Genomic DNA, 27624 nt, shown 5'->3' with positions numbered 1-27624 from the left:
CTGTTTGACCTGCATTGGTGCAACTTCACTAAGGATAGCAAATTGTCCTAATCCACAGATCAATTATAAATGTAATTTTGGCTGCTCCACAAAATGTATTTGATCTCTGGCTGTAAATTAGATCAGGGTTTTAGATGCACAGGGAACATTTCTCACAGAGGCTTTTTTATGATGGTAATGGGAGCTGGTAGAAAATGAGGCATTGACAAATCAGGTACTTGTTTATTAATTTCCCTCATTTCAAGCTTGGTGAATAGCAAGAGGTCTGTAGTGGGAAGACAGATAATTTGCACAATGTAAACCAAGTACAAGTACCTGCATCTGTTCATTTTTTTTAAAAGGTTTCTTTTATCGAAATTCTCACTCAATGAAAGACCAGTTTGACAGTCTTTTGGATCAAGCTGCCTTTTATACTGCATGTTGGACACTTTCTCTTTGCTGGCAAACCAGACATGTTACCTTTGCCCATATCTTCCCAATCAACCTTTTTGGGAGAGTGCCATAGTATGCTCTCCCACGAACACTCACCACAGAACAACTAGGTTGCCATTTTAAGAGGTAAAGGCAGTTCCATCTCAGTCATCACACATTGGGAACAAAGTGCAATGGCAGTTTATATATGCTGAGATTTTGAATAGTGAAAGAAGCTGGTGTTGACGCCACACTAATAGGACAAACAAAGGATCTTGAGGCAAAGGTGACTTAAAACATAGGGTAAGATTATGGTTTCAGCAACTAACAGAAAGGATACAAGGAGCTTCAGGAATGAGTGGAATCAACTAGGTAATGCCATCTAGAGATAAATCTTCTTTACCAAAAGGACCAGAATACTACCTAGCCAGAAACTCAGCTGTTTCAAGCACTAGGAACATCTTTAACCTTTGTTACAGCAAGCAGTAAAAGGAGAACAAATGGCTCCTACACTTCACCTGTGCCACACTGAACTGAGTAGAAACAGCTTCACTCAGGCATCAGGTCAGAAACAAGATTTAGGGTCATAGCAGCAGTGGCCCTAAACATCTTAAGGGTGAAGTTGCTACAAGCAATGTGGCAGAATTTAGGGACATTCATTCATGGAACAAATTTCAACACAGTATTCTCTAGGTTTGCTGAAGCATCTTCAAATTTTCTACACTCAGAATTTGGGCTTTCTAAAGGGAAATTCACATGCTTGTGGTGTTTGTTACTGTAATATTTACAATTATTACTGATGTCTCTTCCAGTTACATTACATGCAGCATAGTGTAAAAAATATGGTACATGAGAAAAAGGTACAAATATTACAGAGCTGTTGCAGGAATGGAGCTGAAAGTCCAAACTGTTTAACTTTAAACTTACCATTGGCTCTGGACAATGAAATGAGAGGTAGTAATCTATGTATCAAGTCAGGTAATGTATTGTCACCCACTGGAAATATATCACACATGGCGGTTACAGAGTCGATACTCCTGATAGTTCTCGGATGTGAAGCAATTTCATGGAGTAGAGGCTTTGTACCATTACAGCTAGAATCATTATGTACTTGTGCTGCGTGATACATCCAATTGGCTGGAAGTTGAAGCTAGACAAATAAGGCACAGGTTTTTTTAAATGAGAGCGATTAACCACTGGAACAATTACCAAGGTTGTGGTAGATTCTGTCTCTGGACATTTTTAAATCAAGATTGGATTTTTTCCTAAAAAATATGCTCTATTTCAAACATGAATTAATTCAGGGAAGTTCTATGACCTGTGTTTTGCAGGAGGTTAAACTAGTTGATCATGGTGATCCCTTCTGGCTATATAATCTAGGAATCTATAAATTGGTGCTAACAGCAAATGAACATGGAGAAGACAATATTTTACTAAGACTGATCCTTTTAGTGAGCGTACCCCCAAGTGATAATTAAAGCAAAAGCTTGTGTCATGTTTTTCCACAGACAGCTGTACTAAATATTTAGTACAATACCGTGTGCAATCAAGACAGGTTTCAAGACATTTTTAAAAGGGTACTCTTGATTTACAGCCACTACACACATTTTCTAAACACAAAAACACATTGAAATCTACAAACCCTCTAGCAATCTGCTTTTCAACTGACAGTCAAATATATGTAGGATGCTTTAAGGATGGCTGTTAAAGGATACAATATTGTAGGACGCACACATAGCAACATCAAGTAGCAAACATCTACAGTTAAGGTTACCTGACACTTTACATTACAGACCCGTTTTCATGACTTTGAGAAACTTCAGCATTTGGACTGAAATGTTTCCACATCATGTGTCTGCTGCCTAAGACTGCCTTTTTATTTATTTATTTAGAAAGTTTCAGCTTAAAAGATTCAGACATTTTCAAGACTGAGGTTAGGGAAAATACATCTTGACAATGTTAAAAATTGTTTTGTTGAGAAGCTCTAACAACAGTTTCATGTTTTGGAACAGGGAGATGAAAGCTGGTGAGAGACAGTCACTCTGTTGTCAGATGTGCTTTTGCCATCCCTGTGAAAATTTACCAAAATCTGGACATGCTGCAAGCCTTTGAAAAAACTAAAACCTCCTCAGTTTGCATATTCTTAATAGATTTGTAAGAATTTAACAGCTAAATTCTCCTAAATTCACATCCACACTGATCATGCTCCATCCCCGTGTGCTGACCACACTGCTCCTACACCACTCCCATAGAGCAAATGAGCATGCTCCAATCTGAAGTGAGAGGTGATGAGCAGGACATTCCCTGCCATTGCGTCTCCTGACTGCTAGGGGCCACTGTGGCACCAAGCACAGGAACTGAGTGCAGGGAAACTCTCTCTCCTAGGCTCTCAATGCTATCCCTGGCTGGTGCCCAGGCAGATGTGCCCAAAATTAAAAATATTAAGTTTAATTATATAATGTTAGTACTTAAACTGCCTGGATCAGAGAAAAACAGCTACGGCTACTTACTGATGGTAACTTTATGGGAATAAGCCTCTTCAATCTCTTTGCATTTATAAATATTTTAATGAAAACTACTTTTTGGTTTTCTGACTGACCTGAATAAGTGCTTTAAGTGTATTAATGTTAATTTATTTTTATATTAATTTATCATTACAAAACAGTTTGAAAAACAAAGAGCCCTACATTTTACATCTCTATTGTTCATCAATGTACAGTGTAGTCCCTGAAGTGTGTCTGAATGCATACGTTCAATTCTGGTCTTCTGGTTATCTACTCTTTACTTAGTTGATGAACTGGGATAAAATATCATAGGGGAATAATTCAGAATAACTAAAAGGAAAGATGAAAGTCAAGTGCATGGAAGATCTTTGGTGTGTATATGTAAGATTTTGTTTCAAAACAATTGCCTTAGGAACAAGCAACAAGATGCAGTAAAGACTAATTCAAGATTTAATCCATATATACTCACATCATCAACATGTTAGTGAAAGTATCAAAAGTCGTACATTAATATATGGCAATATTTTTATTTTGTTTCAGCAGATTAGTGGTGCAGCTTTTCCAAATGGGATAGTTAAGCTGCAGACAGAGCAATTGCATTAAATCTTAATTCTTCTGGGTCACGTTCCATGAACTTCTTGCAAACTTCTACTGCATCCTATTTAAAAAATAAGATATGAAAACACACAATCACTACTTTATTATATAAAAACACACTATTACTAAAAACAATTAAGGAATTGGCACATGAATTAAATACAGTATTGTAACTATGATTTACAGCAGTTATGTCCCTCATGATTCTTTCACTTTCTGCACAAACTTTACCAGTGTGTCAAACTGAACTGGAATTAATTTCTGATCTGAGTTGACACTGCTAAATATTACTTGCTGTGCCCAACGTAAGAAAGTGTTTTGAACCTCAGGAACAAGGATGATTTATTTAGTTGTTGCATCTAATAGTATGGAACATTATGGGTTACATTTCAAAAGATGAGGCAGTTACATAATTCTTTCTGCACGTTTGCCTTTAGTAGTACTGCTGCATTCAGAAACTTTTCTCCTTCACCTGCAGATGTAACTGAACTCCTAAGCAACATCACCAGCTTTGTATGTTGGGAAAGTGGAAAACTGTATATAACTCCTGTATCTAATCTAGACTGAGGGTGCACCACACAGTGCTTGTTATTTGTGTTAGAAAATATGAGGCATGTTGTGAAGGAATAAAAAAGGAAAATATGCACTCATTTCACACACACAGTGTGTGTAATTTAAGAAAAAGTGACTTTGGCAACTTAAAGAAAGCAGCCTGTGTGTCTCCAGCCTCTTGCTTCCCCAAAGGTTATGTAAAGTGACCATAAATATTAGATCTCTATGCATGGTGTGCTCCGGGGAGAATTCTGCACCACTGCGCAGTGCAGAACTTTTCAGAAATTAATGTTGGGCGTGTGGAATTCCCCCCCCCCCCCCCCCAACAGAAATGGGCTGCAGAGATATTGGCCGCCACTAGGGGCCACTGGACCCAGCAGAGCCCAGCTCACAAATAGAAGACAAGGATGGCGAGGAGCGGGGGGGTGTGCTGGAGGATTTCCAGCAGCTGCAGTTCCCAGTACCCCCTGAAGGAAGGAGGCAATGGTGCGCAGGAAACTCCGTGGGACCCAGCATCATCAGGCTGTTTCTCCATCTGGATCCCTGGGGTCTAGGAGGGTAGGCTCTGTGAATGTCTGAAAGCTGGCCTCTAGAGGGTAGGGGATGTGAGTGGGCCAGGGAGGGCCACATGGCTGGGCTCTGGGCAGAAGGGGGTGTGTCTGGTCCCTCATCTGGGCTCTGGGGGAGAGGAGGCAGAAAAGCAGGAACTGGGTTGTTGTAGAGGTTTCTTTAACTCTCTACTCCTCGGGGAATTTGTGTGTGTCTGTATTGTTACAGACATACTTGCTGACAGGTATTTTGAAATAAATTATCAAAATAATTGAAACTTGCATGATTATATTATGTTATTTTGACAAATAGAATATGCAGAATTGCTCAGAATTTTAATATGTGCATAGAATTTTTAATTTTTTGAACCAGAATTCCCCCAGGAGTAATGGTGCTATCTCTTCCCCAACTGGCATTACTTTTGTGTGAGAAAAGTTTATTCTCAAACCAAATGTATTCCCTTTGGATCCATTTTGCAGTCAAACAGCTCCGGGCACATTACTCCTGGGGGAATTCTGTGCCAATGCGCATAATTCATGTCGGTGCAGAATTTTCTTCCCCCCTGGCAGAAAATGCATTCTGCCCAAGAAGTGCTACAGTTCCACCTTTTACCCACCGGAGCCTGCTGTGGTGCCACAACAGCCAGCGACTGGCAGTAACAGCTAGCTGCATTTGTCACAGCAGCCTGCCCATGGAGCCAGGTTAGGAGGCAGAGAGGGGCACATGGGGCTGCTGAGGGGGTGGGGGTCAGACTGGGATTCAAAAGTGCTAGTGGGGGGACAGACTGGGGCGTGGGCTCAGGAGCTAGTGGGGTGACAGCATTGAGCCAGGTGTAGAATGGGAAGGGGCATAGGGGAGTGCAGGGCTACATGGGGACAGGAGAAGATGTGCCTGACTGGGAGAGGCTTGGGGTCAGAGTCTGCATGGGGGGGACTCCCCAGCTCCCTAACAATCCGTACCCCACCCAAAGAAAACTGCTCCATATTTCTCCTACCCATGCCCAACAATCCTTCAGGTTCACTCCCAGGCTTCTTCCCTCTCCCTCAGCTCCTCCATTACCACTGACTATCTGAAGCCTTTACGCTGCTTCTGATAGGTGTGGGAAATACATTTCTGTACTGTAGTTTAAATGAATTACTCAAAGTTCTATATTAATACGGATAGTAGGGAATCTGTTTTTCGAAAAACTTTTCCTGAATCTTTCTTGGTATCTGTATTGTTTCAGACATACTTGCTGACAGGTATTTTGAAATAAATTATCAAAATAATTGAAACTGGCATGATTACATTGTGTTATTTTCACAAAATATGCAGAATTGCTCAGAATTTTAAAATACTGTGTGCAAAATTATTAATTTTGTGGTGCAGAATTCCCCCAAGGAGTAGCACATTAAAGCAGCAATGAGCAAGTACGTTTAAGATAAAAGAGGTTAGAAGGGAATAGGTAGAACACAAATTGTGGGGGTTGAGAACTAGGGCAAAGACTATAAATGCTGGAAGAGAGAGAGTGCACCCTTTGTTAGCATGGCATCTCTCAAATTATAAAGGAAATAAAGGGAAGGAAAATAAAATACCTTCGCTCAAAAGTCCTCAGACACTGGTCATTTCAGGGCTCCCCCATCATGTATGCATGGTTTGAGAGCAACAGAAGCATAGGAACACCTCAACATGGGAGAAAAAGCAACCTGATCTACGGGTATGGTACCCTTATAAGATTTCTGCTCAAGCAGCTCTTGTCCATCATATTAAAATGTTCTGTTACACACAGAAGTAACGGCATGGGTATTCTGAAATACTCCTGGCTGAGAACTAATTAAAGGCCTTTTCCTCTTATCCCTTCCCTTACCCAACTACATACCTAGGAAGTGCATAAAGTTCAAGTTGCACAAAAACTTAAAGGATTTTTCTATTCTTACCTCTAAAAAAGTGTCATCACTAGTTTGTCCATGGTTTATTGGAAAAGGTTTGCGCCCATCTGTTGGAACACAAGCAATTATACAAAATATAGTTGTAAAACGAAAACTGGAAAACTTGTAATTTTCTCAGACAAGAACATAAACCCAAAGCATTAAATAATTCCCTCCTCATATGAGGACATGCCACCAAGATCAGCTCAGTTTTTCATAAACTTAGCATACTAATCGTAATACCCAACTATCCAGCACTTTCCCCTCTAAACAGAGTATTTCAATAGGAATACAGTATTATAAACAATGACAAATAATAACACACTTTTTAGTTGAACATAGATTTTTAATACACGAAAACTTTCAAACCAAGAGGTAACCTTGAGTTCTAATTATTTTGTTTCTGGTAATGTTTAAGTTCTTTGGGTTTTCCAAATAGGTCATTGAAAAAAAAACAGTAGTTATTTAGTGCATTTAGCGCCCTCCCCCTCCAAAAATTACTTGCCTGTACAGAAACTGTTCAAGATGTGCACATATACATTCCACTTCAGGTGTATATGCGCACAATGCACCCCTGCTCTCTTCATATGCTGAGTTAAGGACATAGAAGGGGCATATTTACTGCCTCCCTCTCCATTCCTTCACACTTCTGTATATATAATGTCTGAAATAGCAGGGAAGTGGAAGGATCATGGAATGTATATGTTACTATACAACTCGAAGAACAACGGTTACTATACAGGTAAGTAACAGTTTATTCTGTTTGGGGATTGGTCCTGCTTTGAGCAGGGGGTTGGACTAGATGACCTCCTGAGGTCCCTTCCAACCCTGATATTCTATGATTCTCCTGATTGTGCACATATACATTCCACTTTGGATGACACATCAGCAGTTCCCTTACAGGTGACGGGACATTGGATCACCTGAAATAGAGACGGTAGCACCAACTTGCCGAAGGCTTGAGTGATGGTAATGTCTGGAAAAAGGCAGGAACAGACGGAGGGACGTTGCTCAGAAAAGCTGATGAAGTAGACTGACCTTTAGTAGAGCGAGCTATTGTCCTGAGAAGAGGAGGAGGAGATCTTAGGAAAGCTGCAGCACAGCTTACTGCACCAGAAACCCAATGAGAAATTTGTTTGACCCCTAACTCTCTCATTGTAGGCTACAATAAGCCTGGGAGAGAAGGTCTGAAGGACTTAGTGCAATCCAGATACAATGCTGGAACTCTGTGAACATTTAAGGTGTGGAGCTTCTCTTCAACTTCGGAAGAGCAAGATTTTGGAAATAACACTGCAAGACGAATGATTTGCTTTCAGGTTGAAAGCTGAAACTGCTTTTGACAAACTTAGAGTATGGCTTAAGAGAAACTTTGTCTTTATGAAAAACTGTGAAAGGAAGATCAGCTAAGAGAGCATAACGTTCAAAACTCGCCTTTGCAGAAGTGACTGCTATCAGGAATGCCGTCTTCATAGACACCAGGGATAGTGAGGCTGTCATCCAAGGTTCAAAGGAAGAACCCACTAGTCTAGAGAAGACTGGGTTAAGATTCCATAAAGATTCCATAATGGTACTGGATCAGACATGTGTAGATGTTGGACAAAACTTTTTAAAAAAAATCTGGAAACCAGAGAGAGTGAGAAGATGGAAAACCCGTCCACTGGTGGATGCAGAGCAGATATTGCTGCCAAGTGGACTCTCTCAGAACTAACTGATAGGCCTTAGGGCAGAGGATTTCAAGTGTAACGAACAGTCCAATACATGTGAAATCTCTCTGTAGCGGGTCAGTAAACGTTGAAATTGTGCCCAAATAGAGCACCTTCTCCACTTGCATACGTATATCGCTCTAGTAGATTCTTTCCTGCTCCTCATTTAGACAATCTGAAGATCTCGGAAGCACAATCCCTTGTGAGCATTCAACCAAAGTTCATCCATGACATGAGGTGAAAAGATTGGAGGTTGGGATGCAGAGACTTGCCCTAGTTCTGAGGCTAGGGGAAAAGTTATCAGTGATCTGACTGAAAATTGATGTAGATCCGTGAACCAATACAAGCTCGGTGAGACTGGTTCCAGTCAGATTAATGCTGCTTTGTCTCTTTTCAGTTTCCTCAGCACCTTGGGAACGAGAAAATTGGAGGAAATGCACACAGGAGATGACTTGACCGGGGAGAAGGACAGCATCTGTGATGGAATATGGGCCGCAGCCTGTCCTGGAAAAAATATCCTGCATTTGTGGTCCAGGTTGGTTGCGAACAAGTCTATTACTGGGAACTCCTGCTGGTAGAAGATCTGGAGGAGAATGTCCTTTCTGATCGACTACTTGTGTTGGTCTATGAAAACCCTGCTGAAGGAATCTGCAATTGTGTTTCTCATTCCTGGAAAGTGGAATGACTTCAGGGAGACATTTCTGATGCATAAATTCCACAGGTGGATGGCTTTCTGGCATAGCCGAGACGACCTTGCACCTCCCTGCCTGTTCAGACAAAACATGGCAGCTGTGTTGTCTGTAAAACTTGTATCGTCTGGTTCTTGACAGTGGACATAAACATCTTGCAGGCCTGATAAATAGCTCCGAGGTCCACATACTTATGTGGAGTGAGACCTCCTGGGGTGAACAGAGAGCTTGTGCTCAAAGCTGACTAAGATGGGTTCCCCAGCTCTGGTAGACACATCTGTAGCCAGAGTCAGTCAGTTATGACTACAGAAAGGGAACCCCTCTGCACACTGAACTGGTGGATGGACCTGCACACCTTGACTGACCTCATGCAGGTATGCAAGTCCGCACGTTCAGGGAATGTTGGTCAGCCAATAAACTGCTTGGTTGTAGGTGGTACAGGGACTGGGGTTTGCCAGAGGGTGTTCATCAGCTCTAGCTGGGCTTCATTAATGAGAAGGGCAACTTTTCCCTGAAAGACTTTAAAGCCCTCTGGAGAAGGGGATATCGACTCCAGGGTGATGGCTTTGTCCAAGGAAGGGGATGAAATATAGGTACAGCAGGGCACATCTAGGGGTTCCTCCACTAATTCCCCTTCCTCAATAGGATCCAGTACAGCTGACAGAGGGATGGCGGAAGGAGCCTCTCTAGAGGTTTCCTGCATGGAGACTGAGATCTCCCCTTGGTCTGTAACTCCAAGGGAGTCTAGACTCCCTTGGAGCAGGCAAAGATCTGTAGAGTCACGGAGAATACAGTACAGGAGCCTCTTTATGGGAATACCAGTCCTGTTCCTTCTGCCTCATGCCCCTTGGGCAAGGTCTATGAAGTGAATATAAAGACTCTGATGGGAATACAGGCCCCTCATGCTCACAGTCTAATGAGGAGATGTAGGACTCATCTGGAAAGGGAGGAGCATTCACCTTTGAGGTCTGGAAGTGGTGGCGGGGGGGAGGCATTGATATCAGGGAAACCATCTGGTCAGAAAAAGCCCAACGAGGTGATTGGAATGCCAAAGTCATAATTGGTGCCAGCGGTTGGCATAAGGTACTGTAGAGAGTACGTTGGCTGAACACCACACATCAACAGTGCCGACAATGACCAAATCCAGGTGCAGCAACGGGGAGTCAGGTAACGGGACAAAGGAGACTCTTATGGAAAGGTAGGCTTATGGAGTTGAAAACACCAAGACAGCCAGGTGCTCTTCCAGTGGAGCCAAAGGAGGACACAGCAAAGATGAAGGCACCAGTCTCAACAACTCCAGAGGAGCCAGGGTTGACAGTGACATCTCAGATGGAGCTGTGAGCATCTGTGCTTATTCAAAGGCCCGAACTCAGCACTGGAGGACTTACTGGAAGCCTTCTTGTGCAGAGAAGATCATAACATTGACTGTTTGTCCAGGTCAGAATGTTTGGATTTCTTTAAAGAGGCCATCGGGAAGAGGAAAAGTGATGCTTCTCTCCAGATTTATGCTTCAAAGTTGAAGCTGCTGGACGAGCATTTCTCATAGTTTCAGAGTCCATCATCTTGTGATGGGGGCCTGGTCCTGAGGAGGGACACAGTCTCCTTCATGAGGTGAAATCTGAGGCAGAAATTCCTGTTTTTTAGTCCTAACAAAAAAATAGGTACAAATAGGGTATCTATCCCTCACATGCCTCATTCCAAGAGGAATTAAGCAGCTTCTGTGCCTATCCATGACAGGGATAATGGCTCTGCACGTGGCACACTGCTTAAAGCTTAGTGGTTTTTCATAACAAAGCCCCAGACTACCTAAAATTATTACTAATTAAGTATTCTAAGGCTAACTATAAGAACTATATGCACTAAAGATTTAAAGCTGGAGAACCAAAGCAAAAACTATGAGGTGCTCCAGTTCTCACCATGGGCAGTGGGAAGGAGTTGAGAGGGGACGGCGGACACATTCCATTTATGTTCTTGGCTCGTGCAAGAGGAGAGCAGGGGCACATGCTAGTGGTACTGCTGGTAGAAGTCTCCACATACACTTGAAGTGGAATGAATATGTGCACAGTCATTCAAAGGAGAATGCAAATTTACACTCAGACAAGTGAAACTAGGGTTTCTGGGGTGAGCACTAAAAAGGGAACTCCAAACCCACCAATTCTGAAGGGGTTAAAGGTCAAGTAATATGTAACTGAAGTATTACTCTCAATTAAGAGCAGGATATATAAGTCACAGAAATACAGTAAAGTTAATACTGATAATTTAATATAGTCATGATTCACAATACTAGTTTAGCACCCTACCAGAAGTAGTGGTTTACAAAAGTTTTCAATTTTTTCTTCAACTGTATTGTGCAGAACTGGGAAACTTCTGGTTTATTTTTTATGAAAGAATGTGTGGCTCAGTTTGTATTGATACCTAGCAGGGGTGAAAGGAATTTTCTCTCTTCCAGTGGGGAAGATGTGACACGAGACCTTCAAAGTGGGGCAGTTTCAAAGAGTTTTATATCTATAAAATGGTATGTGTATCTTTGTGAGCTAGGGATTGTATTCTGGCTCCATAGGGATGGGCTACAGAACTTCCTGCAGAAACTAAAACCCCTGGGTGAGAATTACCACAAATCCTGAGACAGATAAAGACAACTGTGTACATTGTACACACTGGTTTTGAGTGGGTCTAAGAGAACAAGAAAGCCAAGAAGGAAAAATGATATAGAGTCATCCTGAACTCACTCAGAATAACCCTCACTTGGATTCATGAACTGACAGACTTTTACCAAGAGGGCAAAACCCTGCTGGAAGGGTTTGAAGGACTCTGAAACGTCCTAGGGGCTCCACATGGAGAATGGGTGACAGCTGGTAAGCTTAGCATGCCTACAGACCATTTCTTGTTTTATGACAGCAGTTCTCAAACAGGAGGTTGGGACCCCATGGGGTCGTGAAGTTATTACCTGGGTGGTCGTGAGCTACAGCCTCCACCTCAAACCCCGCTTTGCCTCCAGCATTTATAATGGTGTTAAATATATAAAAAAGTGTTTTTAATTTATTTGGGGGGGAGGGAGGTGTCGCACTTAGAGGCTTGCTATGTGAAAGGGGTCACCAGTACAAAAGTTTGAAAACCACTGTTTTATGATATGTTTTCTTTGTAATGCGGTGGTCTTAAGTAAATGTACTGTGCTTTGTGAAACCACTGGTAAATGTTATCATGCCCCCTGGAAGAGACAAGAACTACAGGCGCTGGATTACAGTCAGGCCTGCTGGGATAAGCACAGTGAATTGCTGGGGACTGTAACCTAAAACTCTGATCCTGAGGCAGAGGAACACGGGTCCCCACCCAGAGTGAGAAGTGACAGCTAAAGACCTGAGAACTAAAAAGGTGCCCTTGGGGAGACCTTGGAGGAGACACAGGTACAGTTAACCCTGCAATTGTGATGTGTAACAGTGCCCATTAAGTGTGGTATTTCTCAACATATTTACATTTGTTGCTTACTATGCAAATATTTCAAGCTATTTATGAAAAACTATGAATGTCAAAACATGTGTTAAGGCATGACATTTTTCTCCACCCGCAGCATTGGCCTACTGAGCTTGCCAGGCCAAATTCTTTTTAGTTCTCAAATCATTTTTTAAAAATCTGCCATAATTTCCTTGAACTTGGCAGTATTTCTAACCTATAATTAGCCTAAAAAAACCAAAGTAGGCTCTTATGAAATATAATATATTAAAGCATTTTTGATATTTACTTTAATGACTAACTGCAACTTTAAGATAAAATCCTCAGCACATTCCAGAAAACAGAATTGAATGTCACTGTATTTCGCAAGCTGTGTTTTTGACTGAATTCTTAAATGCAGTTTGGCACAAAAGCATTTGAATGTACCTATGAATAGCATGTTTTTGATGGTAGTGTGAGCATTTATGTTCATGTGCCACTCCATAGCTTTCTGCCTGCCAGGGTCCAAATATTCACCACAGTGATAAAGCTGATGACTCAGCCAGAATTATCTGAACAGATTTATAGGAATCACAATGATTACAGGTTTTAGGAACTTCCGTAAATTATTTAAACAAGAGAAGAGAGTTACAGATTATTGTTTTTTCCCTTTTTCTTATTTCTCTACATTATGTCTTTAATCTCTTATACTGGTACAGGAAAGGGTTATTGTAAGGATGTTATTTATGTATTTGTAAAGGAAGTGGTGTTAGCATTCTATTGTGTAACTACCATCAACATCTTATACATATTTTTAATTCAAGCATACCTTAAAGTTCATCTCCTTCTACTTAGTTATTCTTAGGGAGTGTACAATATGCAAAGCTGATAATCATATGCTCTGCACTGTTTTTAAACTCATGTAAATGACAAAATAAAATATAAAAGCAACATGGACACAGTGACACAAAACTTCAGCGAGGAGAGCTTAAAACAATGGGTGGTTCATTATTTTAAAAATCATATTTTGAAATTTAAAGCCAAAAGTTATCTGTGCTGCATCGTACAGCTTTTACCCCGCTATTTAGTGTAAGTCACTGGCATCTAAAATATAAGCTCATAAAACACACTTTATGGAGAACAACGTACAACATTCATGAGGTACAGCTGACAGTGATGATTCTTAGGTTCAGATTGATTCAGAACATGTCCTTTATACTACATTGGCCTCCAAACTATTAAAGATGTGTGAGAGCATTGCTTCACTAGGAATATGTTTTGAAAAGGTTAAGTAGTCAGATGAAATACGGCAAGCATACTCTCACTATACTATATTGGAGTATTATGCTGGAAAGATGTCTGTGTGACTTGAGATTTTATCCAAACCTATTTAAAACTGCTTCAACTAGGATTCAGAAGTGTCTACAGCAAAATCGTGTTGCCCAGCAACATGCTTTAGACTAGGAGCATTATAGAATATCAGAGCAGAACTTAGTGCTGCTCAACCTGCAGCGAAACAAATAGTCAAAAATAATTCAGATGCAGAAGCTAATGCTCAGATGCAAATGAAGTATTAGCTATTAAATATGAAGCCAACTTTTTAAAACCAGCCTGCGATGAATGAATTGCAGATCTTCAATATCTGTTGGTATGCTATTCTTCACGCAGCACGTTTTGATTCCGACTATTCTGGTATTCAGTAACATGCCTCTAGCTAGAATTTATAATTTGCACTGTTCAGCATTAAAGAAAAAAAAATCACAAAGAAAATAATAATTAAATGACATTCATCAAAGAAGCCATCCCCCCCTCCAAAAAACCAACCCCCCCCCCCACCCCCACAAGTGTTTTCCTGATTAGGACCATAATTTTGTTGAGTCAGACTAGTTTCTAGCAATGGTAGTTTGTATCTTGCCCTTTATATTACATTCTCCCCCTCCCGCCCCCGAAAATAAGGTTAATCATCATAGAATATCAGGTTGGAAGGGATCTCAGGAGGTCATCTAGTCCAACCCCCTGCTCAAAGCAGGACCAGTCCCCAATTTTTGCCCCAGATCCCTAAATGGCCACCTCAAGGACTGAACTCACAACCCAGGGTTTAGCAGGCCAATGCTCAAACCACTGAGCTAGCCCCCCTCGTGTTATGGGGGGGTGGGAGGGGGAGAATCAACAGGAAGAATGCTTAATTACTGATTACAACTGACAAGATCACCACACTGACCTGTTTCAAGAGCAATGAAATAAAGTGTTCTTACCTAATTCATAGAGATGACTGCCTACGTTAACCAACGCAATAAAGTGAAGATCTACTTTTTCATCTATGCTTGGTGCCTGTAAGAAAACAAACAAAAACGGTATAATATTATATACACCAAATCTCTTATGATACTAAAAATACAATCCCCCAATATAGAAAGCATGTGACCTATAAAAGGAGGGGACTGGTAGCTGAGAAGCCCTAAAAACCAGCTTGGATTGATTTAAAGTGAAATTATTTAAATCACCAATCGGGCAACATTTAAGTAGTTTAATTTTTTTTCATTTGTATTCTTTAGTTATTTTCCTAAAGACAGGTTGGTTCTCACTGGTCAGTAACCAATCAGGCATGTTGATATGCAACTAAATATAGCTTTTACACTAAATTTGGTGCTTTCTGCTAACCAGGAGGATATACTATATCTTAACACATTTATTTAAGCAATTATGTAGTTTAACTTAAATGTAAATATCTGAATAAGTGTATCTTCACACCACCAATACCAAGGTGGTGATATTCCTATTTTAAAGATGGGGAACTGAAGCACACAGAGATTAAGGCCAAAGTTGTCATGTCCCCTAATTTTGACTTGAGTTTCCATTTTGAGGTATCTAGGTGACTAAGCCCTAATTTTTTTTTTTAAAGTATTTAGCATTTTATATAGCACTTTATATGTTCAATGTACCAGTTCCCATTAACATAAACGTAAAGTGCTTTGTGTCCTCAGCACTTCTGCAAATCAGACTACAGGGTCTCAAGCGGAGCACGCAGAAAGTTAGGTGTACACAATTACTGACCACTTGTGAAAAATCTGGTTTCAGTGATATGACTAGTATTATACAAGAACTCTGTGCCAGAGGGCAGGCAGAACTCAATTATCTGAGGGAACAATCAACTGCTTTATTCATGAGACCATCCTTCCTCTTCCTGCAATCCCTGTCTCATTCGTGTCTAACTTCTGCAATAAATGAAGGCAGGGATTCTACAGACAACAGCCTTATTTATTATGTACCCCCATTCATTCCCTGAGCCCCGACCATCCTGTGTGATGAAAGAGGCAGAGGTCCTGTGGAAAATGTGTTTTTGTAATTAAAGACTGTATCATAATGCATATTCAAAAGGGGGTTGAATTAAAGTTGCACAGGTAACCTTAATTCTGGCAGTTGCTAACTTTTGAGGAATTGATTCTGCAACTTTAGTATTCTGTTAATGTAGTTTTGTTTTAAATGTAATATTATATTCTGGTCATTTTCTATTGATTGCAGATTAAAAATACTATGTCTGAACAATTTTATTCCTTAAAACATGCAACTCTAGCTACTTCAGGGCACTGGGAGTTGGTGGGAAGAGGGAGTCTATCTTCTCAAACTTCCCTCTGCTCCAAAGCTTCATACTGCTGCCACTATTACTGAATTCTGGTGGCTGGAAGCCACTAGTCATTTCAAAGTCTGTAGGCATGTGGCAATTCTCCAAAAAGGGTCATAGTTTTGGAATATAATGTACCCATCCTATATACATCCACACTGTATATCATTTAAAAGCTTATTTTATGTACATTTTGATTAAGTATGATGTGGAGCTGTCAGGTGGTGTCATAAGCCTGCAGAAAAGGTGAAACAATGGTGTCCGAAATTAGAAAGTGTCATTTTTTGCACAGTTCCAGAAAAACTGCAACATGACGATTATACTTTTTATGGTTTCAGTTAATTTCAACACCTTAGTGTGGTATTTGTTGGTCAAAGCTACCAAACAACCATGTATTAAAATATTTTTATTGTTTTTGCCATACAAGATATTTTCCCCCTGAAATGAAGCTATTTGGCATGTGGCAAAAATGGCAAATATCAACGGTTTGCAGTAGAACATGAAATGTTTTCACATCTTATATTCTTAATTGTCAAAGTATCTCACAAGTGATTATAATAGTTTTCTATATTTTCAGTTGAAATTTGCTAAACTAGATCAGATTCACACTGAAGACTGTGCACCAGTAGCAGTACATTGTGTTCCCACAATTTGTACTGCACAGCGGGTAGATATAAATGTACGTGAATTCCTTACGTAATGCTTCTCCATTTGTAAGCTTATGTACATACTATATACTATCTAGTCTGCCTGGTAACCTGTTTTAATTTCTAATTGCCTATGAATGCAGTACTAGCCTTTGAACTGTTCTAGAAATGAGTTTTTTTAGTGACACTTATACTTATGCACAGGTCAGTATTAGTGTTAGAGATGGCAATACACAGCTTCATGTTATGAATATGCAAAAAATATGACAGAAAGAAGTGACATAAAAATTAGTGAAGACAAAGTCCACAAACAAGTCCATGCCTCTGCAATGAAGAGGGATGAAAAGCATGTTACAGCTCTTACAAACCATGTCATCAACAATCTGGCAAACTCATTAGACCCTGAATCACATGCAAAGGTGCTTATCAACACATTTACTGGACTGGATGTAGTAAATGTACAAGAGTCTCTACTGAAAATAGCAAATTTTGGTGAAGAACAAATGGAGAGATCTGTGAGAGGTGCACTTGATTATGATGGGACATGTAGCTTTTTTCAGCCCAGTCAAGAAATCTGGCATCAAAACATTTGCTGACATGGCCAAGAAGACCAAATTTAAGTCTGTCCTTCCCCCTCCCTTGCCAATCACAGGAGTGATCAGTCCAGAAACTGTTTTCTGGAGAGCCCTGTCATTAGCAAAATCCAGAGATGATGTTTCAGTGTTGACTGTTATTAGTCACCCCATGGGACCTGTGCCTATGTCCCTCTTCCATGCTCGTGCAACAGTGAACAGAACAGGCAAAGCTGAATTAGAGCAGCAGCTGGAGGCTTAAGCTGAAAGAATATATGAGCTAAGAGCATGCAACAAAGAAACGATAATGCACATCATAGGTGCCATGGCTATCTTACAAATTATGGCTGGACACAAATTCCACACGTTCAGGGAATTGACTGCTGAGTACTAGAGGCAGCTCCTAAAAGGATCTGACAAACCTAATTCTGTAATTGATGTTTTTGAGAGGTATCACAACAGTAACTTTGAAAACTGATGAAAAAGACAGCACCAGACAGGATCTGAAGTTGGATGCAAGAAATACCAGGGGATTGGTGGACTTCATGGAAAGAGTTTCTAAACATGGCACTCAACAAGCAGTCACTTGTAAAATTCCTCTGTGAATATATGGTTCAAAATGCACCTGAGCGCGTAGGAGTACACACAGCACAAACACCCCTCTTGTTGGAGGCTTTTCCAAGGAAATTAGCAAAGTCCATCCCCAGTAGAGGTGCTGAAGAAGCCCAAGACTTATACAGTACTCAGGAGGAAGTGGACATAAGGATGATTCTGGGTCTCTTGGTATCAAAGGAACCAGAGTAGTTAGGTCACCTGACACTGATCTTTTGGCCTTTGCTGTTCACCTATTTCCAAAAATGGAACACAGAGATAACCTGTTGGATTGAAACAGGCACCAAGACCAGCACAACTGACAAGCATTGCTTCATACCTATGCATGCAATTTGTGACACACTCACTCCTGACTTCTGTAACATACTTTCTGCTGTACACACATTAACAGCATGTGACACTGTCATCCCTATTTGGTATGGGGGGGGAAATCTGTGTTAAATGTTGTTAAAACCAAAGGAGCTTACTGCTTAGGAGATCTTGCCAAACTGGGAGAGAGTGATGGACAAATTCCAATTTCTGCATCAAGGAAACTGGTGGCAGCTCTGTATTATCAGAGCAAGAAAGAAAAGGAGACCCACAGAAACCTGAATTGCTTTACACCTCAATCTCACCATCAAAAAGAACAAGTCACTAGCCCAACTCCCACCACATGCGGCTGGTTTTTAAGATCATATGAAAGGAGCATCTTTTGGTAAACAAAGCTTTGGATGTCTTTGCACACAGGTAAACCAGATATTGGATCACCATTGCAACATGGATGGAAAAATGTGGATGACTTCCTGTATACTTCAAGGGCCCAATGATATCTGAGCTTCTACAACACCTTATTCATGCCTGTACCAGTAGGGGACACTGCACAATCAATTGGGTCTGTAGTTAGAACTATATTCCCTGCACAGAACCGTGTACATTCAAGGCAATGAAAACTGTGGTAATCCAGGCACTTTCAACACAGATCATAATGATTAACAAGAGGATAATGTTAACAAGAAACGTCACCAGTGCTATTACCTTTCAATGATACCTGTACAAGGGATGAGAGGTGATACAACTGCTCTCTCTATATACACATTGGGAGGTAAATAGCAGGGATGGTGAATAACTATTTAAGCTAAAGGGCAACGCTGGCACAAAAACAAATAGATCTAAACTAGTCAAGAAAAAATTCAGGCTGGAAATTAGAGGTAAGTGATAACCATCAGGGGGTGAGGTTCTGGAACAGCCTCCCAATAGGAGTTGTGGGGGCAAACAGCTTAATTAGTTGTAAGAGAGAGCCAGACAAATTTATGAGTGCAACTGTATGACCGAGTTGCTTGTGATGGTAGGGGACAGGGTACCGGTACTCACTTCCAGTTTGTGTCTTATGTTCCTAAAGCTCATGCTTCAGGAATTCAGCTGGCCACCAGCAAGGGTGAGGAAGGGATTTTCCCCACAATGTACTCTGGGAGTTTATTTTTTTAAATCTCCTCCCTCTGAAGCATCAGGGATGGCCATGGCTGGAGACAGGACATTGGTGGGGTGGACCCGGGCTCTGGGGTGGCACCACGCATTCTCTCACAGGTGCTTGGTTAGCTAGTTCTTGCTCACACTCAGAGTCTAACTGACTGCTGTATGTGGGGTCAGGAAGGAACTGTCCCCCATGTCAGATTGGCAGTGACCTTGGGTGGTTTTCGCCTTCCTCTGCAGCATGTGCGCATAGATCACTTGCCAGGATTAACAGTCTATATCTCATTTAATTATTTCCCTGCCATTGCAGGGGCCACAAGCACTGATGCGCCTTGGTCCCATCTCTTCTGTGCCTGTGGTCCATAATAGTTTAGTCTCCTGAGGGTTGTAATACTTTGGTCTTATTTCAGTGGTTGGGTTTAGTGTGTTGGTGGCCTGTGATACACAGGAGGTCAGATCAGATGATCTAGTGGTGGCTTCTGGCCTTAAGCTCTATGACTTTAAACTGACCAAATCAGTAGTGTCTGCCACTTAACTACTGGGTTTATCTAAAGTGCAGTTCTTCATTCTGCCAACTGCTGCTTCCTCTTCAAGGCACCAGGGGAGAGAGCAGGCCACCATATTGCTAGGTTTACAGGGAGTCCAAGTCCCAAAAACCTGGATGCAACATCTTCATCAAGGCCAGGACATAAAGAGTCACTGGCCTCAGGTCAGTGTCTATTAACTTCTGTTAGTCTCTCTCAACTTCCCATACTAATTCTTCTCCAGTTCTCCCTCCAGTCTTCACCAACAGATTCCTGGTCTGTGAAATTTCTTGACCTGTGCTCCCTGAGAACTTTCTGCCTTACTGGCAGTTAACCTAGTGCTTTGACACGTTTCCCCATATTTCATCTTCTCTGCATTCCATTCCCCCACTCTTTTGCTCCCCGGAACTACTACGCTCAACCCTCCCACTTTTCTCTAACAAGTTGATGTAATCTACTTGACCGTCCCTCAACCTCAACAGTAATTCCCATTTCTTAGTCTCCCAGGCTTCCCTCTCAATTACATCAGATCAGAGTGGGCAACTTCAGCTTTTATTCTGACTCCAAAACTTCTCATTTCTTCTCCTGCTACATCCTCCAATCTCCAAAAGCTGTGATTCAATAGAAAATTAATTCTCTCACAACATAGATGTTTTTCTCAGACATGCACAAAAACTCATGGCCTAGGAAATCAGATGCACCTCAGTAATTTTATCACCAGGTTAAAGAGAAAGTTATAGTTTTCCATCAAGGAAAGAGTTCTTTAAATAAGAATTTCAAACCTTAAGACACTGTTTGACCAGGTCTTCTTCCTAGTTGTAAATTACAATTGCAGGTTATCCATACATTTAAAAAGTGAGCAAGAGACATATCAATATATCCTCATTAGTATCACAGTAGAATCCAAAATATCTTTAGTCCGGACACATTAGAAGACAGTCCCTTTTCACTCAAAATTATAAAAAAGAGCCAAGGAATTGTTGGCAGGCCATAAATAATACTTCACTTGAAGTAGCATATTTTTTAAGGTGCAGCCAAATACATTTTATGGATAACACACAAAAATAGCTGAACTCCTTATTTATCCTGCTAACTGTATCATTAAAAAAAAATGGGAGAAGGAGCTAAACATCTCCATTTCCTCTGACATGTGGGATAATATCTGGTACAATATATGCAGAACATCCAATTCTCTGTTTTTGTATTTCTTTCAGAAGAAAATTCTAAATAGATTATTGGACTCCTGAGCCACTGCATAAAGTTGGACTTCCCCTCACAGTAAATGTTGGAAATGTGACTGCTCCAATGCAAAGCTGTCTCATATAGTCTTTGAATGTCAAAGTCTATCCACATTTTGGAAGGAAGCATGTGGTGCTCTGAGGTGATCAGAGTAGGGGTTTCCCTATGACAAGTCTCTATGTTTTGGGCATTCTAGAAGACCTACCGTGTTCAAGTAATGCCAGGAAATGGATTGCTGCAGCACTTACAGTGGCCAAGAGAGTCATTTTACAAAATTAGAAATCTGCTACAACCCCCACAATCAACACCGCCTTCATGGAAAAACTGACAATCTACAGAGGCACAAGATCCAACTATTAAGACACTTGGGAGTTTAATGAGAGCGTTCCAGTCTACCTGGAATCAGTTTGTTTTTCTGATTTTTTCTTTTGGGGGGGTGGGGGAGGGTTAACAGGGGAGTTGTTAGGGAATTAGTTCTTAACACTCAGGAGTATTTATCTATGAATATTTCATATTGAGTTATTGTTAAATCCATATTCCTGTTATATTTGCTTTGTCACTGTATTTGAATGTCTGTATGGATATGCTAAAGTTCTGAAAAATAAGATTGATTAAAAAAAAAAAAAAAGAGAGAAGACAGTCCCTATTGCAAAGAGCTTAAACTATAAGGACAACAAACACACGTGAAGGATGAAGCAAAAGGAACAGAATATACAAGCAAGGTTGTTTAATTATCCTGATACAGCAGATTTCAAATTGGCTCCTCTGCCTAATCTTTATTAGTTGGCTAACTCCTTGGCTCTTGAGGGAGTATATGGCTCTTGGGAGAGTTGTTTGAGGGTATTAGCCTTGTGGACCAGCTCAGAACAAATGTTCCATATATGGAAAAGACTTCAAAGGGGCATCAAGGCTGTAATTGCTGGTGGAGTGACATAAGAGACTTGTTAAACAGAAAGAGATAGAGAGAGTTATGTAAGTTATGACAATGAAGACAAAAAAGCTTGAATTTGATGTAGCTAGAGGACTGATGTAGCTGAAGAACTGAGGTCACAACAATTGGTAAGGAAGACAACTTTAGTTGCTGCATTTTGTATGGACTCGAAGGGGAGATGTGGGAATACCAGGGAGAACACAAAGCAGGAGACAATGGCTTGACTGTAAGTTTTAGCAATATGGAAAAAGAAGAATGGTTCTTGGACAACATTGTAGAACCTGCCTGGTTGCGTAGAGTCAGAGATGAACCCCTGGTAATAGGCTATAGTAACTGGAAGAAAGGCAATGGGTTAAACAAGGAGAATAAAGAATGTTGGTGGCAAGATCTCCAATTGATATCCAGGAGGTTGCTAACAGCAACCAGAATGTAATTAAATTTAACATCCCTGTAGGGAGGAATATAACTAAAGAAACCCACCACAGTAGCACAAAAATGGAAATTAAAAGGAACAGTCACAACCATGGAATGCCTGCAAGCTGCACGGAGACTATTTTAAAAGACCATAATAGAAGCGCAAACTAAATGTATACCCCAAATTAAACAGTAAAAAAACCAAAAAAATGCCACCATAGCTGAACAGTAGAGTAAAAGAGGTGATTAGAGGCAAAAGGGCATCCTTTAAAAACTGGAAGTCAAATCCTACAGAGGAAAATATAAAGGAGCATAAACTCTGGCAAATCAATTATTATAAGGCAAGCCAAACAAGAATTAGGAGCAGCTAGCAATATTGACAAAAAATAACAGTAATATTTTTTTAAAGTATATCAGAAGCAGGAAGCTTGCCAAACAATGAGTGGGGGTCCACTGGATGACTGAGGTGCTAAAGGAACACTCAAGGAAGTCAAGGCTGTTGTAGTGAAGCTAAGACAATTCTTTGCATCTGTCCTCACTGCAGAGAGAATCTGAAGGAGATTCCCACACCTGAGACATTCCTTTTAGGTGAGAGACCTGAGGAAATGTCCTAGATTGAGGTGTCAGTAGAGATGGTTTTGGAAAAAATAAATAAGTTATACAGCAATAAGTCACCAAGACCAGATGGTATTCATCCAAGAGTTCTGAAGGAACTCAAATATGAAACTGCAGAACTACTAATTGTAATACGTAATCTATCACTTAAACCAGACGACTGGAGTCACTGTGGATAGTTCGCTGAAAACATCTGCTCAATGTGCAGCAGCAGTCAAAAATAAAGCTAACAGAATGTTAGGAACCATTAGGAAAGGAATAGATAATAGGACAGAAAATATAATAATGCCATTATATAAATCCATGGTACACTCACACCTTGAATACTATATGCAGGTCTGATATATTAGCATTGGAAACGGTACAGAAAAAGGAAGAAAAATGATTAGGGGTTTGGAACAGCTTCCATACAAGGAGAAATTAAAAAAAGACTGGGACTGCTCAACTTAGAAAAGAGATGACTAAGGGGAGATGAGATATAGTCTATAAAATCATGACTGATGTGGAGAAAGTGAATAAGCAAGTTTTTACCTTCACAACACCACAAGAACCTGGTGTCATCTAATAAAATTAATAGGCAGCAGGAAGTACTTCTTTATGCTATGCACAGTCAACCTGTGGAACTCATTGCCAGGGGATGTTCTGAATGTCAAAAGCATAACTGAGTTCAAAAAAATAATTAGGTAAATTTATGGAGCATATGTCCACCAGTGGTTATTAGCCAAGATGGTACGGGATGCAACACCATTCTCTGGTTGTCCCTCAACCACTGACTGCCAGAAGCTGGAAATGGATCATTTGATAATTGCCCTGTTCTGTTCATTCTCTGGGAAGCATTTGCCATAAGTCACTGTTAGAAAAAAGGATACTGGGCTACATGAACCATTGGTCTGACCCAGTATGGCCATTCTTACATTGGAACAACAGAATGAAATGTAAGATTGCTTAAAGAGGGAGTAGTCAGAGAGGAAAGGTTAATTTGTTAGCAGTGAGCACACAGTTGATTGAAGATGGAGACAGACAAGATGACTTAGAAAGGAGGATGAACAGGAGAAAGCTCTGATGAACCCCCCACAGAGTGGGAAAGGGAAGAATCTCCCTACCACCACCCAAAAAGATGTTTAACAGCAGATTTGGTTTGCTAGTAGTGATGCTATCATGATAGATAAGGGAGGACAAGATGACAAGGAGAGTTTGATCAACCATGTCAAAGTCAGTGAAGAGGGCCAAGAGGACAAGAATGTCAGAGGTTCTGATACACCACTCCTAGCAAAAGAGGCAATCAGAAGCCTTGATCAATACATTACAATGAAGCTGAGAGGACAGAAGCCAGAAATGAGGGTATTCAGCATGGAGTTGAAGGAACTGAACTTCAGGTAACAGTTGTGGCACACACAATGAGTTTTGAAGTGAAGGGAAGAAAGGAGACAGAGCAGTGGAAGCCTATTGTACTGCATTCCAGACAACGGTCTCGCTCAGGAAAGGTGTCTGACAGCTTGAACAAGGACTACCACTGAGTTGTTTATAATAATAAATCCTACCTCTTACAGGACATGTAATTTGAATCTCTCCTGTTAGATTAAAAAGAGAACCTGCCAAGAAGAAAAGAGAAAAATCTAAAGGATCCAGAAGTGAGCTGAAGTTAATGAGCAATAGATTCAAACCGGTTCACTGTTTAATTTTCATGTCAAAAGTCACTAATTTAATTTTCTGAGTTAAGTTACAATTTAAGAATATTGAGAAAGGAGTGCTGGACTGGTGTGTGTCTGTGTCCGCTCCAGTAAATGAAATAGATGATTGGATTCCCCATGTCCACAAAGAGTGGGCACTGTTTATCTAAAGACATTTTAGGCTCAATGTACTGTATTAGTTGCACTAGAAATGGCTTTAATTGCATCCTTGACTTCACTCTTGATATAGGTTTATTGAAAAAAAACAACAACAACTAAGTATATAAATATTCACGAGCAACTTTTAGGCAAAGTGTTCTGAAGATACAAAAATAAACTTAAAAACAAACAAAAATATTCCTCACTGAATATTAAGAGACAGATGAATGGCACAGATTTACCAATGCTAATGAGAAGGCCAAGAGTGATATACCCCCTTTTCCTTTAACTTGTGTGTTTTCCATTGAATAATGTTCTCAAATTTTATTTGTTACAAACCAGGTAAAGCCCTTGTCATAAATATAAAGGGAAGGGTAAACACCTTTAAAATCCTTCCTGGCCAGAGGAAAAACCCTTTCACCTGTAAAGGGTTAAGAAGCTAGGATAATCTCACTGGCACCTGACCAAAATGACCAATGAGGAGACAAGATACTTTCAAAAGCTGGGAGGTGGGAGAAAAACAAAGGGTCTGTGTCTGTCTGGGTAATGCTTTTGCCAGGGACAGAACAGGAATGGAGTCTTAGAATTTAGTAAGTAATCTAGCTAGATATGCGTTAGATTATGTTTTCTTTAAATGGCTGAGAAAATAAGCCGTGCTGAATAGAATGGATATCCCTGTCTGTGTGTCTTTTTGTAACTTAAGATTTTGCCGAGAGGGAATCTCTATGTTTTGAATCTAATTACCCTGTAAGGTATTTACCATCCTGATTTTACAGAGGTGATTCTTTTTTACTGTTTCTTCTATTAAAATTCTTCTTTTCAAGACCTGAATGTTTTTTTCATTGTTCTTAAGATCCAAGGGTTTGGGTCTGTGGACACCTATGCAAATTGGTGAGGATTTTTACCAAACCTTCCCCAGGAAGTGGGGTGCAAGGGTTGGGAGGATTTGGGGGGGAAAGACGTTTCCAAACAACGCTTTCCTAATAAAATAAACCCGGATAAACATTTGGTGGTGGCAGTGGAAGTCCAAGGGCAAAGGGTAAAATAGTTTGTACCTTGGGGAAGTTTTAACCTAAGCTGGTAAAAGTAAGCTTAGGAGGCTTTCATGCAGGTCCCCACATCTGTACCCTAGAGTTCAGAGTGGGGAAGGAACCTTGACAGCCCTGAATATAAAAATCTAGAAAGTTTCATCAGGTTCTCAAACACTGATTTGCAACAGTCTGAGCTACTCCCTATCTATGTAAAGAATAAAATAAAGTATTTGAAGAGTAGTTCTCCAAGTAAATGAAAAGGTACATGGGGAACGGTCTCAACATTGAGATCCATTTCTTTTAGTGTATTTTTTTTTGTTCATTATGACTTATGTAAGTATTCTGTAAGTGAATACGCTTGGGACATTAAACACTAACAAGGATTTCCATATGCCTATTCAGACTGGGGAATTATTTAGTTTATAGTTGGCTCACAGTCAGAATTATTTCAGTTTAGTCAGAATCCACATAAATCAAATGCAAATTTCTAGCAGTGTGACAGTAACGTGATTATACTGGTTGAAACAGAAAGATAGCTATCCCAGTTGTAACTTGGTAGCATCCATCTCAGGATATATATTGTAGCAGAGCTCCGACCTTGTCCCCATGGGTCTCGTGCTTCCAGGCGGTTTATGCTAGCTTTCAGAGGCTCACTGCAACCCTCCACGTAGCCCTTCTCTCTCTAGGGCCAGGGATACAGTCTACTGAGCTCTTTTCATCATAAGCCAGCAGTGGAGGTTGGTGAGAGAATTCCCAGTCTCTGTTGCTCCTACGGCCTCATGCCAAAACAGTTTAGCCTCCTGTCCTGACAGACCTGTTTTCCCCTCCCAGGAGGTGTTTCTGTAGCGGTGGGTTGGGGGGAAGCCGGGCCCGTCCTCTACTCCGGCCCAGGGACCCTAATGGTAACAGCTGTTGGCAGCCAACCTTTTACTGCCAGAGTTGCTACATTTCCCTGGGCCACTTCCCCACAACTCTCCTGCTTCTCCCTTCTTCACCCTTACCTTAGGGCTCCCTTACCAATGACTTGAGGGTGTCTTCATTAACCAGCCCTTCAGCTGCACTTCCTCTCCTCTGGCTCCCCCCTGCCTGACTGGACTGAGCCCTTTTATATTATCAGAGGGGCCTTAATTAGAGTCAGGTGGTCACATTAGCTTAATGGCCTCACCTTACTCTTTGCAGGTTAATTGGAGTCAGGTGTTCTCATTAGCCTGGAGCAGCCCCTGCTCTGGTCAGTCAGGGAACAGAAAACTGTTAATCCAGTGGCCAGTATATCTGCCTTCTGCTACTCTCTGTACCCAACTGGCCTGGGTCTATCACAGTATCTTTCACACATTGGAAAGTAGTACACTTTATTTTTGTGAATTTCCACTCCATCATTCTACTTCCATTGAGAGCTTCTGAGGGTTCAGTCATATCACAATTATCTAAAAATGTTGCATACTAAATAAACAAACAATTAGTGTATGAATATTCAAGCCTCATGAATAAAGAGAAAAAAGTTGAAGCATGATATTTGATAAGGAACCACCATCTAAACAAAACATTTTAATCTTCAACCAAAAGATGAATTTTAGAAACTTTGCATCTAAAATAATAGGATCTCAAGGGAGAAAGTATCTAAGCCACCTCAGAACTATAGGAGACATTTCATCTTTGCTGAAACACCTAAAGGACTGTGAAGCAAGGCTCAGAACTGAAAACAAGAAGGAAAATGGGCTCAGGATATAAAACCACAGGAAGGGGAAATCATGCTGTATGTCAAAGAATTAGAAGATGCTAAGAAGTGTGTTTAGCAGAA

General features: G+C 40.7%; 1 protein-coding gene across 2 annotated transcripts in view; it reads right to left on the bottom strand.

The window, feature by feature from the left end:
* Window positions 1-3347: 3347 nt before the first annotated feature.
* UCHL3 (ubiquitin C-terminal hydrolase L3) overlaps window positions 3348-27624 on the bottom strand; it is a 64645-nt gene continuing 40368 nt past the window's right edge. For both annotated transcript variants that reach the window (XM_037895256.2, XM_037895262.2), the window contains 3 exons: window positions 14597-14672; window positions 6530-6588; window positions 3348-3573 (listed from right to left, as the gene is read on the bottom strand). In XM_037895256.2, coding sequence (XP_037751184.1) covers window positions 3490-3573; window positions 6530-6588; window positions 14597-14672 — 219 coding nt within the window. In that variant the 3' untranslated portion in view covers window positions 3348-3489. The remainder of the gene's footprint in view (window positions 3574-6529; window positions 6589-14596; window positions 14673-27624) is intronic.

This window comes from Chelonia mydas, chromosome 1 (assembly GCF_015237465.2).
Source record: "Chelonia mydas isolate rCheMyd1 chromosome 1, rCheMyd1.pri.v2, whole genome shotgun sequence".
Classification (NCBI taxonomy): domain Eukaryota; kingdom Metazoa; phylum Chordata; order Testudines; family Cheloniidae; genus Chelonia; species Chelonia mydas.
The sequence above is the reverse complement of the archived record's forward strand: the minus strand, read 5'-3'. Positions and strand labels throughout refer to the sequence as shown.